A 13,208-nucleotide genomic window follows, 5' to 3' on the forward strand; every position below is an offset into this window, starting at 1 on the left:
AAGAGCCTCTTGTGGCGCAGAGTGGTAAGCAGCAGAAATGCTGTCTGAAGCTGTCTGTCCATGAGGCTGGGAGTTCGATCCCAGCAGCCGGCTCAAGGTTGACTCAGCCTTCCATCCTTCCGAGGTCGGTAAAATGAGTACCCTGCTTGCTGAGGGGTAAACGGTAATGACTGGGGAAGGCACTGGCAAACCACCCCGTTTTGAGTCTGCCATGAAAACGCTGGAGGGCGTCACCCCAAGGGTCAGACATGACTCGGTGCTTGCACAGGAGATACCGTTACCTTTACCTTTAATTGTTGGAAAGGGCAATGTCTGGTGTACAAAGAAGAAGAGAAGAAGTAATTCTGTGCCAGATTATGCCGAGTGGTATATAAATTCTATATAATTCCAGGTGGCTATTCTTTTTAATCTGTGTCAGCAAAATAAAATAAGAACCAGTAGTACCTTAGAGATGAACAAAATGTATTCCACCGTAAGCTTTCATGAGCCAGCGTTGATTTCACCCGATGCATTGAACTGTTTTACGGCTACTGTGATCTTCACCATGAATGAGTTCTCCAGGTGAATTTGCCATAATCAAAGGTAGCAAATCTGATGAGCAGATCTAGGGATTAGTTCATTCGTGTGGCAAAGAGTCTCAGTCTCCTAGCAAATTTGCCACTGGAAAGCAGTCATAGCAGCTAAAGACAAGGGAACTACTCCCTCCATTGCAAAAGTGCAAATAAAACAAGGAACGGATCGCAAAAACAAAGGGAATAGTCCAAACGTTGCCTGAAAGTAGAATGAGCCAAGCATCATTAAATAAAATAGGGTTTACTTCTCAATTAATCAGTTAAGCACTCACACTGTAAGGCCCCAAGGTCTGGAATGACAGTCCTGGAGATCAGAGTAATTTTCTATAGCTGTGGTGCAGTTTTAGGAAGCAAGCCTGAGCAGGTCCATTCAGAAGTAAGTACGTATGTATTTAGTGGGGTTTTCACCCAAGAAGATCTTCTTAGGATTTATTTATTTTTATTTATTTGGGGATTTCTCGGCCTTCCCTTTTGGCATGGCTGACTCAGGTCGGTTTCGAACAAGTTTCAATAAAACCATACAGCGATTCATCGAAACAATATCAGTTTTCATTCATTTAACCAATAGTTAAATTGCCATCGTAGAGTTGTTCTGATGGAAGTACCTCTGTGGGTGATCCATTCAAAATGCCAGGGAACCGATTGCAGCCATTCCCTGCGATGACTCCTGCTAGTCTGATGGTCCCAAGAGCAGTGTCTCAGATGGCCCACAATAAACGTTACTTTTCCTAAAAGATACTTCCCATTGTACTTTGTTTCAGAGGGAAACCACGTTCTTCTGCAGCAGAACACCTACTTTAGAGTCAAGTAAACAACTTATCACACAAAAGGAGCTTTGAGTCTTGAAAGCTCATGCCACCCCCCCCCCCCCCCCCATCTTGTTGGTCTCTAAGGTGCTCCTGGACTGGAATCTAGCTGTTTTTGTTTGGAATTTGCAGTTGTCCATTGCTAGGGAGGTCGACCTCTGGAAGCACCCTGAAAATTGTAAGCTTTCAAAAACAGTATAGAAGCCACATGGGTGCCAGGTGTCCCCTTTATTCCATTATATTTCTGTATTAATAGGATGTTGTTAGTTGTATGAATTGGGAAATCTTGATGGAATTCTTTCTGACGTGACTGGCCTTCTATTAAAACATGTTGTCCTTCATTTCCATTCAGACGTGGCGTGGTATTAAGAGTTTAAATTGAAAGTTGAAATTGATCTTTAAAGGAACTATTCTGGGTAACAGGGACAATGCTTGCAGCATAGCAACTTTAGCTTCTTGAAAGTTTAGGCTTCAAATCTGATGATAATATATCTATAGATAATCTATAGATAATATAGATGATAATATAGTAAATACAATTTACATCCTAGCCTGAAGCATAGGGTTGCTTGGTTCCCCCCTCACTGGTGGGGCTTAGGGTTGCTATCTCTAGGTCAGGACTCTCCTGGGGATTTGGGGGTTGAACCTAGGGAGGACAGGGATGTCAGTAGAGTACCCCACAAAGCATCCATTTTCTCCAGGGAAACTGATCTCTGTAATCTGGAAATGATCTGTGATGTTAAGGGATCCTCCAGTTCCACCTGGCATCTTTACAGAAGCACGCACATACAAACACAGAGAGCAATATTAGGAGAAACTTTTCATCAAACGTGTATGTTGAAATATTTATTGTACTTATTAATATTTATTTATTTGCCTGTTTGACTTCTACACCACCCTGAGCCGGCTTGCTGGATAGGTTGGTGTAGAAGTCGAATAAATAAATACCATGAACCGGAGATTGTTCAATGTTTTTAGGTTGCTGATTAATTGCCTTTCTTACACTTCCATAATTCTAACTACTTCGTTAACATGCTCAGCATGTGTATTTCCCACAGAGTCTGAGGCAAGAGCACTGGCCAAAGAGAGACAAAAGAAAGATAACCACAATTTGAGTAAGTTTTGTGTTTCTACTTCTGATTAAAGTTAACGGAGACTTGACAACAGCCAGAGGTTTGACACGGTAGATACAGTTTTACCTCACAATCATCCTTGAGATCAGGGGGTGTGCCAGAAGGAACAGCTGTAGTCTCCTATGTCTGTTCAGCTCTGCTTGAGTAGGTGAACATTAATTGGTTTGTATTCTAGGTACGTTTTAGTCGACAAAGGCTTGGGGGGGGGCGAATTTTCAAATGTGGGCCTCAAAAACTGGGCACTACACTGCCCTCTTAAACAAACAAAGTATGATCCTTTTTGAAGGATAGCCTTTAGATCACGCTTCCCTTTTTTTGATTTATGTCTAATGTTACTTCACTGAAATTTCTTTCCATTCTTGTTATCGTTGGATTCTGAAAGACTGGTGGGATTAAAATCCCCACAAAATAAACCTAAACCACATTCAGTATATGTCATGAAAATCAGGGCATTTGTCCCACTCACAGATCTTCCAAAGCTGAATTTGGTATAGCTATTTTTTAAAATGCTTCATTTAACAATGTGGATCCATAAATGGGGGTTGTGGTTTGGTACATGTTGGGTACTTTGGCAAAACTCAAGTAGATCATATCTATTTGGTGTTGTGAATTAAACGCTAGTCATAGCAAACACACAATTTTTTTTGTTAATTCTAGATCTAAAGGAACTTTTAGTATCCTTCCTATTTTTTGACCCGGGGTGTGTGGGCGGGATGAGGATTATCTGATAAGCAGTACTTGCTACTGGCTTCCAGTGAGGAGTGCAATTTGCAGATGGATGGTGTGGTTCCACTTGTTGAGTAATTTTGCATCATAAAATAGGGTTGCCAGCTCTGGGTTGGGAAATACCTGTATACTTTTGGGGGTAGAGCCAGGAGTGGGAGGGATTTTGGACAAAGAGGGACCTCATTGGAGTATAATGCTATGGGATCCACAGAGCAGCCATTTTCTCATGGGGAACTGATCCCTCTAATCTGGAGATGATTTATAATCCCACGAGACCCCAGATCCCACCCCAGGCTAAAATAAATATTGCCGTTTAAAGAGGCACAATAGTAACAGGGTTCTCCCTCCATCCCCTTGTTAATTTTGTTTCTGTGGCTCTGCCAAACATTGTGGCTTCTGTGGACGAGCGAATATGTATAGCTATGGGGGGAAATTAACTAGTCATAACAGGACTTTTGTATTTGTAAAAACTGTATGACATTTATGTTTCCTGATTGCTAATTTGTATTGATTTCTTAAAAGTTGAACGAAGAAGGCGATTCAATATTAATGATCGTATAAAAGAACTGGGCACTTTGATACCCAAATCGAATGACCCGTAAGTACTATCACATCAAAGAATGAATTATTATGTGGATACATTTATTTTTGAAATGACTCGGTATTCTTCCTGCTGAGCGTAAGCTTTGGAATATTCTTGTGGTATACGATGTAGGATAGAATAAATTTAAGCCAATTACTTTGACTCCATTTTTCCCCCATAGCAGAATATTTGGTCCCATTGTACAACATAGTGAATGAATTCTATTGCAGGTCTCTCTTATCTGGAAATCCATTCCATCAGCAGAAAAGATCTGTGGGCTCCATGGTCTAGATACGCATGTCTCGTGGGTGCAAGGAAAAAGCAAAATGAAGATCCATAATATTGCTGACTTTTTATTTATTTACTAGCAGAAAAGCATGGGCCAATTTATATAATAATGTGATCATAGAATCATAGAATAATAGAGTTGGAAGGTACCTCATGGGTCATCTAGTCCAACCCCCTGCACTATGCAGGACATTCACATCCCAATCTCTCATCTACTGTAACCTGCCACCCCTTTACCTTCACAGAATTAGCCTCTCTGTCAGATGGCTATCCAGCCTCTGTTTAATAATTTCCAAAGATGGAGAACCCACCACCTGTTCCACTGATAAACCGCTCTGTCAAGAACTTCTTCCGGATGTTTAGATGGAATTTCTTTTAAAATTAAAAATGCATTGAAAGATTCCTGCTGATCAATGACTGTAATAATAAAAAATGATTGATTATGGAGAGGGGGAGGGATAGCAAGAGACATGGCCGCCATGTCAACTCCACCCTTAACTAATTAATAACAAGCTATTCTGCTGTTACAAGCCTTATAGAACTCACACTGGGGCGAACCCAGAACATTTTATCACTGCCAAAAGAAACTGACCTTCCTCTTAAATGAGTTGTCATTGCCACTCTTAACATATCAATAGTCAAAGAGTGTTTTCTGGTCTTTTATTGTAAATCTGTTTATATTGGCAAAGACGATATGAAACCATCAAGGTTTAGGTATAATTCTAAAGCTGGGCAGGTGAATACAATGAACTAGAATATTTAAGGGCGATCCCTCCTTCCCTTTTTAAAAAAATAAGCGAGCAGATAGCGTTGGAGATGAGTATTGGTTACAGGGGCGTAGTTTCCAGAAAAGGGCAGGGGAAACTGAGCATCGCTCAGCAGAACTCAACAGTTTGGTTGTTTTCTATATTTAGATAATAGTGCCACAAGTGGTAAGAGACAGGATTTCTTCTGTAAACCACCAGGAAATGTTAACTAGCTGCTCCCCCTAGTGTAATGAAGCTACTCTTTTTAAAAATTGTATCCAGAAACAAAATAAAAAATATATTTTTAGTATATAAAGAGCATTTCTTCCCCCAGTATTTTTTAAAAAATAAAGATAATGATTTATGTTGCTCTTACAGGGACATGCGCTGGAATAAGGGAACTATTTTAAAGGCCTCCGTGGACTATATCCGTAAGCTCCAAAGAGAACAGCAGCGTACAAAAGAACTAGAAAACAGACAAAAGAAACTGGAACATGCCAACAGGCACCTTTTGCTCAGAATACAGGTTTGTTGATTGAAGTGTGTATACAGCGAAACTGCATGGTGTTTTCTACAGAAAAGTAATCTGTCTAAAAAACAGTTGGACAATCAAGATGATTCTGTAGCCCTCTTGACTGGCGTGTGTAGAAATGAGTGCAGTCCTCGTCGGAATGGATGATCGAGATGGATACCCAGGGAGACATTTGTAGTAATAGCAAGACTCTACCTCAACTTGATTTGGAATTGGATTTTTGAGAGTCCTAGGGAAACGGTCAAGCAGTAAATCTCTCTTCCTATCCCTCAGGAGTTCTAAATTGACTTGAATTAGGAAAAAGTTCTGCAAGTACATCAAATATATTTCAATCTTAAATCTTCAATCAATTTGCAGCGTTAGTCTAAGACCAAGACCCAAAGCAAGGCTGAGACGGAGCTAAGGAAATGACCTGCAAGAGGTATCTCACAAGGGTGTAGAGCAGACGTGGCCAACCTGTGGCTCTCCAGATTTCCATGGACTACAATACCCATGAGCCCCTACCAGCAAGGCCATCTGGAGAACCACAATTTGGCAACCTGTTCTAGACCCTAGTGAGAATGGGGCACAACTGTGGGGCTTTCCAAAATTTGGGGGACACTGTGCAGTCCTGGAGCTTGCTATACCGACTTCTAAGATGCTGCAAGGATTGCCAATATCTTTGCTTTGTTCCACTGTCAGTTTCTTGACATCTCATGCTTATATTAAGTAGAAAAAAAATTCTTTCCAAGTCTCTGTTAAGTGCGTGTTAATCCTTGAGAATATTTGCTTAGTTCTGTCTGAGCTCTGCTTTATGTACAGGATTTCAGATTTCAGTCGAACACATTTTGCATTCCACGCTACGCAAAAACCTTCAAGGGAAGAATGCCCATTTCAGGGAGTCTGCTGTTTCCAGCTTTGCTTCTTTATTGAGCCCAACTTCTCTCCTCATTGCAGTTCCCATCCTGACTGACTTCTGTCCAGTTGAATCTTACAGTCCCCAAGCATTTTACTGGTCATTTGAATGGGCTGACTGGATCTAACTCACTATAAATTAAGAGTGTCATGAGCTGTACAAATTCATGTTTTGAACTAGGTAACAGTGATTTTCAGTATCCCAGTATCAGGGATTTAAAACATTGCCCAAATGGGTAATTTTCAAAGGGATAATCTGAGCATCCTTTTGGTTCATCTCTCTTTTGAGAGAGAGAGAATATTAAGTGAAGCTCTGTTCCCCCCCCCCTTTATTAGACAGGAAAAAGGACTTACACATGCATATTGGTTTAAGCTTGGACCAGATTAATACAATAGTACTTAATTTACTAAGTCAAATAAGCAAAGCTTCTATTCAGCTGGAGCTTTGGTCACACATGTTCCTCTGTGTGAGTGTCTCTATTTGTGTGCATGAAATGCCCTCAAGTTCTTTCCAACGTATGGTGACCCTATGCATTCATGAAGAATAGATTTTATGTCTGCTTTTTCTACCTTAAGGCGTTTCAAAGTAGTTTGCAATCACGTTCCCTTCCCCTCCCCCATAACAGGCACCTTATGAGGTAGGTGGGGCTGAATGAGTTCTGAGAGGACTGTGAGGACTCTCCCAAGGTCACCCCACAGGCATCATGGGGAGGAGGGGAGAATCAAACCCAGTTCTCCAGATTAGAGTTTGGTGTTCTGCACCTCCAAAATGTCCTATTGTTAACAAACTTCCTCAGGTCTTCAAACTGAGGACCGTGGCTTCCTTGACTGAATCAACCCATCTCATATTGGGTCTTCCTCTTTTCCTGCTGTCTTCAGCTTTTCCTAGCATTGTTGTCTTATTATTGTCTTCTCAAAATGTGACAAGAGGATGATCAGTTCTGTTTAGTCATTTTAGCTTCTAGGGAGAGTTCAGGCTTGATTTGTTCTAGAACCCACTTATTTGTGGTTTGGGTAGCCCAAAGTATCCATAAAACTCTCCTCCAACACCCCATTTCAAATGAGAATTGCAAATTACTGTCCTTTGTCATGATACCCCCCAAAAGAGTGAAACTAGAAAATGTGAAGACTTACAAAAGGGTCAGAAAGGCCTTGTGTCCAAAGGTTATCTTCTCGTGTCATTCTACCGTCTCACTTCCAAAAAACAGCCGTCAGACACTTTTCTTTACTGGAAAAGTTTCTGGAACATGGGAGCATGAGGATAGTAAGCCAGAATACATCTATTAAATTGTTATGGAGGAAGAGACCAACAAAGTAATGTGTAGGATCTCCACAGGAAACATTCTCATGTTGTGACTTTTCAGGATTTCAGTAAAGAATAAATATTCTTTTAAAATAACATAAAACATTCATTTCTACTGTTAAGAAAAGAAATGTATGCCTGGCTTTCCATATGTATTGGTGTTTTCTGGGAGTCATTTGCACTTCCCACAGCATTTCCTCAAATTGTTGCTTAAACAGACCTGAAATTCCACATTCGGAGAAGTCCAGTGGCCACTCCACTAAAACCATTTGTTTTATATTTGCTTGTTTCACCTTCCCAGGCTTACCTTTATATATGCTGCCGGAAGGTGAGAAGTTATTGAATGTCTTTCATGTCTTCCTTTTTATGTGTTTCTCATATCACGCGTGTCTTCACAATAGGAACTTGAGATGCAGGCTCGAGCACATGGACTTTCCATCATTCCGTCTACAGGCCTTTGCTCACCGGAGATGGTGAACAGGATTATCAAACAGGAGCCTGTCCTTGACAACTGCAGCCAAGAGGTTTTACAACATCACCCAGACCTGTCTTGCACAACCACTCTTGACCTTATCGACGGCACTATCCGTTTCAACGATAGCCTGGCCAATGCCACCGAGGCTGCTGCTGGCACTTACACTGTCCCGACAAAAGTAGGATCCAAACTGGAAGACATCCTGATGGACGATACCCTCTCTCCTGTCGGGGTTACTGACCCGCTTCTCTCGTCAGTATCTCCTGGGGCTTCAAAAGCGAGTAGCCGAAGGAGCAGCGTGAGCATGGAGGACACTGACCATACTTGTTAGTGGAGATCATTAGGGAAGCCTTTGGTGAATCTCATGGCTTGATCGGTAGATTAAGTACTTTCATCTGTTTTCTTAATAACTTTCTTTCAATATAATTTTCAGATAGCCCAGTGTATGTGACTTTTGTAATGTTTGCAAGAGACTTGTATATTATTCTATTTTAAAGCACCAATGCTTCCAAAATAGCGTCCTGCATCTATGAACCAGACTCACAAAGCAGTCCATTTCTACTTGAAAGCAATAGTGTGATACAAATACAAAGCAACAAAGCCCTGATCCACGAAAGGTGGCCTCTCCAGTACCTATGTAATGAAACCTATTGACTTGGAAATGAAATGTAGAAGAATGTAAGGAAACCAAAAAGAGAGAGTGAGCTTTGTAAATTATTTTTGTGTTTATTTAATAGTGCCTCTGTTTATATATACAGTACCTGCTAACCCAATTCCATCTATCCCAAAGTATTAAATAGAATATATATGGTACAAAATCTTCACTCATATAAGTAATGAACTCACAATGGCCTTAATTAAGGTACAAGCTGGAAATGAAGGAGAAACCCAGAAAAAAAAGATTAATTTATAGTATAATTTAAGTTACTGAGAGGGAAACGCTATCCTGTGTGACAACTTCATTCTAAATCATGGTTCATTTTTTAATTACTTAATTATGACAATAAATCATATATTTATGTGCTACCAATTCAAGACTCTTAACCAAAACTCAGCATTCTCCATCTACTGAGCATAAACAGTTGTGTTTTTTTTTTAAAAAGATTAATTGCATTGTACAGTTATCTGATTTGCATGCATTTTTTCCAGTTTTATTTTTCATTAAGAGTACATTTGTATTTTATTTGTAAGAAGACTGTACTTTTTGACATTTTAACCCTCCACTTGTGGTGGACGGTATTTTTCGGGGTGGGGGGTGGGGATTGCATTCATTTGTACACACTCCAGAGTAAGATTTTGTATAGGTTCTTGTCTTTTCAAGAGTGGCATTGTGGTGATTTTGTATATTACTGCCTCACACAGAAGAAATGTTACGACAGACAGATCTTAAAAGCAATAGTATGAAGTTAGTCATGTTAACAAGGAAAGCTTTGTATAAAGGAGGGGGAGGGGGGGGAAGAATCCCTGGATTGTACGTATTTATTTTTAGCAGTACAGGACAAATAGTAATATGCTTGGAAACATGGTTACTATCTCTTCCTTATGGCTCTTTTAAGACTATTTTCAGCATCAAAGTTGAAAAAATGTTGACTGTATTTGCAGGTAACTGTTACTTGATCCCAAGGTTGTAAAGATTTTAACTTGCAACAAGTATTGTCATAAGAGCATGTTGTGTATGTTATCTTCTCCAGCGTAGTCCTATGCAATAACAGTAGTGCTCCTTGTATTATTCTCATGCCTAAATATTTGATACAGTGGCTTATGGTCTTGCCCGTTCAGGACGTGACTGGCTTCCTTCCTAGCTGCCACCGATCGACTTGCAAGTGATAGGGAAGCATATCTTGTTCAGAATGAAGTGCCTTAAATATTGCTGCAGTCTTCATGAATTAGCACTGACTGGAGTGTAAGCCTGGGGTTGGGGGAGAGGAGGAGAGGACTGTAGCAGTTGGGTATGGCATAGTGTTTGTGTCATAAAGGAAGAGCCTGTGATTGTCCACCCTGCCCCTGTCATGCTCTTCAAGTGAAGTCTTTGGCTCTCTTTCTATCCCAACTATGCTGATGTGCTTAGGAAACCTGGGCAATGGGCAGCAGACAGTCGTCAGTATGGCAGGATTGGATGTAACAGTCAAGTCTCAAAGTTATATCATTGCCTTTTTATGAAATAGTCTTGACCTCACTAAACATTTCATTCTGCACCTTTCTGTCCTTGTCCAGCACGGATACTGGGAGTAGTCGTCCTCCCTCCCCCCCCCCCCAAGGATTTCGGCATAAAACTGAATCACATGAGTGCATGAAGCTGCCTGAAACTGAATCAGACTTTTGATCTATTTAAGTCGATTGATAAATCAAAATTGTCTACTTGTGGAAGTAGGCAGGATCACAGCAGACCGCCCAATCCTTTTTAACCAAAGTTGTTGGGGATTGCAGTTGAGACCAGGCGCTTTACCACTGAGCCACTGCCCCTCCCTAAGGTGGTGGTGGAAAGTGCTGTCATCTCACAGCCAACTTACAGCAACCCCATAAGGTTTTCCAGGCAAGATATCTTCAGAGGTGGCTTCCCATGGCCTGCCTCTGCATAGCAACCCTGGACTTTTTTGGTGGTTTCCCATTCAAGGACTAACCACGGTCGAAATTGCGTAGATTCCGAGATATGAAAAGATCAGGCTAGCCTGGGTCCTCCAAGTGAGATCTCCCACAAGAAAGGAACGCTTAAATAATTGGCTGCTGATTTCTCCATGTTTGCTTTCAGAATTCCAGCACAGACATAGCTCCGATTATGAGACCAAAATTAATCTCATCAAGCAGTTTGGCCAGGAAAAAACTCCTGTATGCTGTTCAGTCCTGCCACATTTTGTAGATTAGGCTGAATACAATTAAACTGATCCCTCATTTGAGAATATACCAATACCACAGCATTGAGTCCTACCCAACACACATGCTTAGGTGACCCACTAACAGTTCAACACTAAGCAGCATTACGCCCTTCTGAGTCTTGTATAGTCAATAGTCTTTAGAAGAATGGTGTTCCTCTGCTTAGGAATGCACTGTGGATTTAGGTTTCTTTTAGATAGTCAATAATATGGCTCCTATCACCTGGGATTGCATGCTTTCCCTGTTGTTTGGTTTAGTATATAAAGTTTCCTTGACACACCATGCCACTATCCATTGCACTTTGTTTTAGGGGAGAGAGCTTCCCTGTTTTGGGTTTGGGTTCCTTTGTACCAGGGTCTGCGCATTTTACTTGTGGAGTTTGCATATCGCCTATGCAGAATTCTTGTGGTGCCATATAAGAAGGGGAAACTGCAGGCTTGGGATGAAAGTATTTATTTATTATATGCAGTTGGAATGGGTAGGCCTTACTGGAGAATGCATTTACATGGGAGAGGCATCAGGAACGTAAGAGCCAGGGAAATGCTGTTGCTCGGACGCACCTTCAGATGACCAACACACAATACCCCAGAATGCTAAAAACATGGGGAGAGTCAAGAGACGGCTGACCAAGTCCAAGGAGTACCCAGCAACTTTTGCCAAAACCATGCAGGATATGTTAGTGCCACAGATTTCTTCCTTAATACTTTGAAATAGATAGATAGCTATATAAAGCAATATTAACTCTGATGCCTATAAAGCCTTTAGGAAAAGGATATGAGGAAAAACAGCAAAGCACAAGAGAATGCACTTACCGTATCTTTTGGACATGGAATGCACTGGTGAAAAAATATGGAAAATCGATGGTATCAAAGGTCTCTGTATCTTGGGGCGGGGGAGATTGAATTGCTGCCTCCTGTTCTGGACGCTCAGTGCCATGCTGTTGTTGATCTTTCGCCCGCTGTTGGCCACAGCAATAATTTTGTGTCTGGTCCATAGCACTGTAAACGATGGATCAATATTAATGTTAACCACGTAAATAATTTGAACTGTTCCTAATAGATGGATTAAAGCTTTTGTTTTGTTTTTTCACACGACGACTGCCTGAATTGTATGTGTTTCCCTCTGATCGGGTCTTGTTACTACCAAACCCAGCTTTTGTTTCAAAAGCTAATTCCACTGTGCTTAGGGCAGAAGAGTGGGTTATTCTTTCCTTTGACCAAATCTCAAATACCCTCAGGCAAAAGAGGGCACCATTTGGGTGTGAAGATGGCTTTGAGTTTATTATGCTGATAGGGCTACGTCCTTGCATAAATGTGACTTTCTGTCTCTCAGGAAGGCTTCCTTAGGATATAGGGGTTTTGACAGGCTGTATTAACAGATCAGAGGCTTACATGGCAGTAAGTTTGGAGTCTCCTGCAGGACCGTTTATGCACTGGAGGTTTCATGCCAGGCTGCAGGCTGGAGTTTCAGTCATAGCAGGTTGCCCCACCTCTTCCTGCACCCACGTGGGGGAACACTTGGCCTGGGGCATCTCATCCGCCTCCAATTTGTGCTCCTGCATGGGAGCTGGGGCACTGAAGTTCCCAGTGCATAAACGGTCCAGGTGTGACAACTCACTCTAAAAGGGAGGGCAGCTTTTCATCCATTTATTGCCCTTCCTCCTTTAGAGTCCTTTTGTAAGGTGGCCTTCTAGAGATCCAATGCGTCCCTCCACCAGCGTTATGGTATTGATAATTAGCCTCGGCTGAGTCTGCTTTTGGTAGAGGGGTTAAGCAGTGGCCCACTGCCACCTAGGGGCTGTAATATCTTCCCTCCCAGGGACACACTGCTTTTTTGTGTCCCACTAGTGAGTACCCAGCTTGCTGCTGGGGAGTAAACGGTCATGACTGGGGAAGGCACTGGCAAACCACCCCGTATTGAGTCTGCCATGAAAACGCTAGAGGGCGTCACCCCAAGGGTCAGACATGACTCGGTGCTTGCACAGGGGATACCTTTACCTTTACCTTAGTGAATACTGCCCCACCCTGGACCACTGTAGAAAGGAAGATGTTTCCTTCTTGGGTCAGGACAGTCTATTCCCACCCAAAGGTTATTTATTTGTTGATTCAGCCCCATTTTGGAGTTAGCCTTCTGAAAAGTCAAGGTCCCCTAATTGTGCTCCCACCAGTATACTTTTCTGAGGAGAATTCTTGGTTTTGGGGAGACTTCTGTAGTCTGAAGTGTTGAGCAGGGAGTTTTTCCTTATGGCTTTTGTACAAGACTTGAGCCAGTGAGAGAAG

General features: G+C 41.7%; 1 protein-coding gene across 9 annotated transcripts in view; it reads left to right on the forward strand.

The window, feature by feature from the left end:
* Positions 1-12,023, forward strand: part of MITF (melanocyte inducing transcription factor) — a 163,993-nt gene extending 151,970 nt beyond the window's left edge. For 7 of the 9 annotated variants that reach the window (XM_077325149.1, XM_077325150.1, XM_077325152.1 and 4 more), the window contains 4 exons: positions 2,419-2,493; positions 3,760-3,835; positions 5,233-5,380; positions 7,985-12,023. In XM_077325149.1, the coding sequence (XP_077181264.1) occupies positions 2,419-2,493; positions 3,760-3,835; positions 5,233-5,380; positions 7,985-8,389 (704 nt within the window). In that variant the 3' untranslated portion in view covers positions 8,390-12,023. The remainder of the gene's footprint in view (positions 1-2,418; positions 2,494-3,759; positions 3,836-5,232; positions 5,381-7,984) is intronic. The other 2 variants (XM_077325151.1, XM_077325158.1) reach the window with 1 other exon arrangement.
* The last annotated feature ends 1,185 nt before the right edge of the window (positions 12,024-13,208 follow it).

The sequence above is a fragment of the Paroedura picta genome, chromosome 3, assembly GCF_049243985.1.
Source record: "Paroedura picta isolate Pp20150507F chromosome 3, Ppicta_v3.0, whole genome shotgun sequence".
NCBI lineage: Eukaryota > Metazoa > Chordata > Lepidosauria > Squamata > Gekkonidae > Paroedura > Paroedura picta.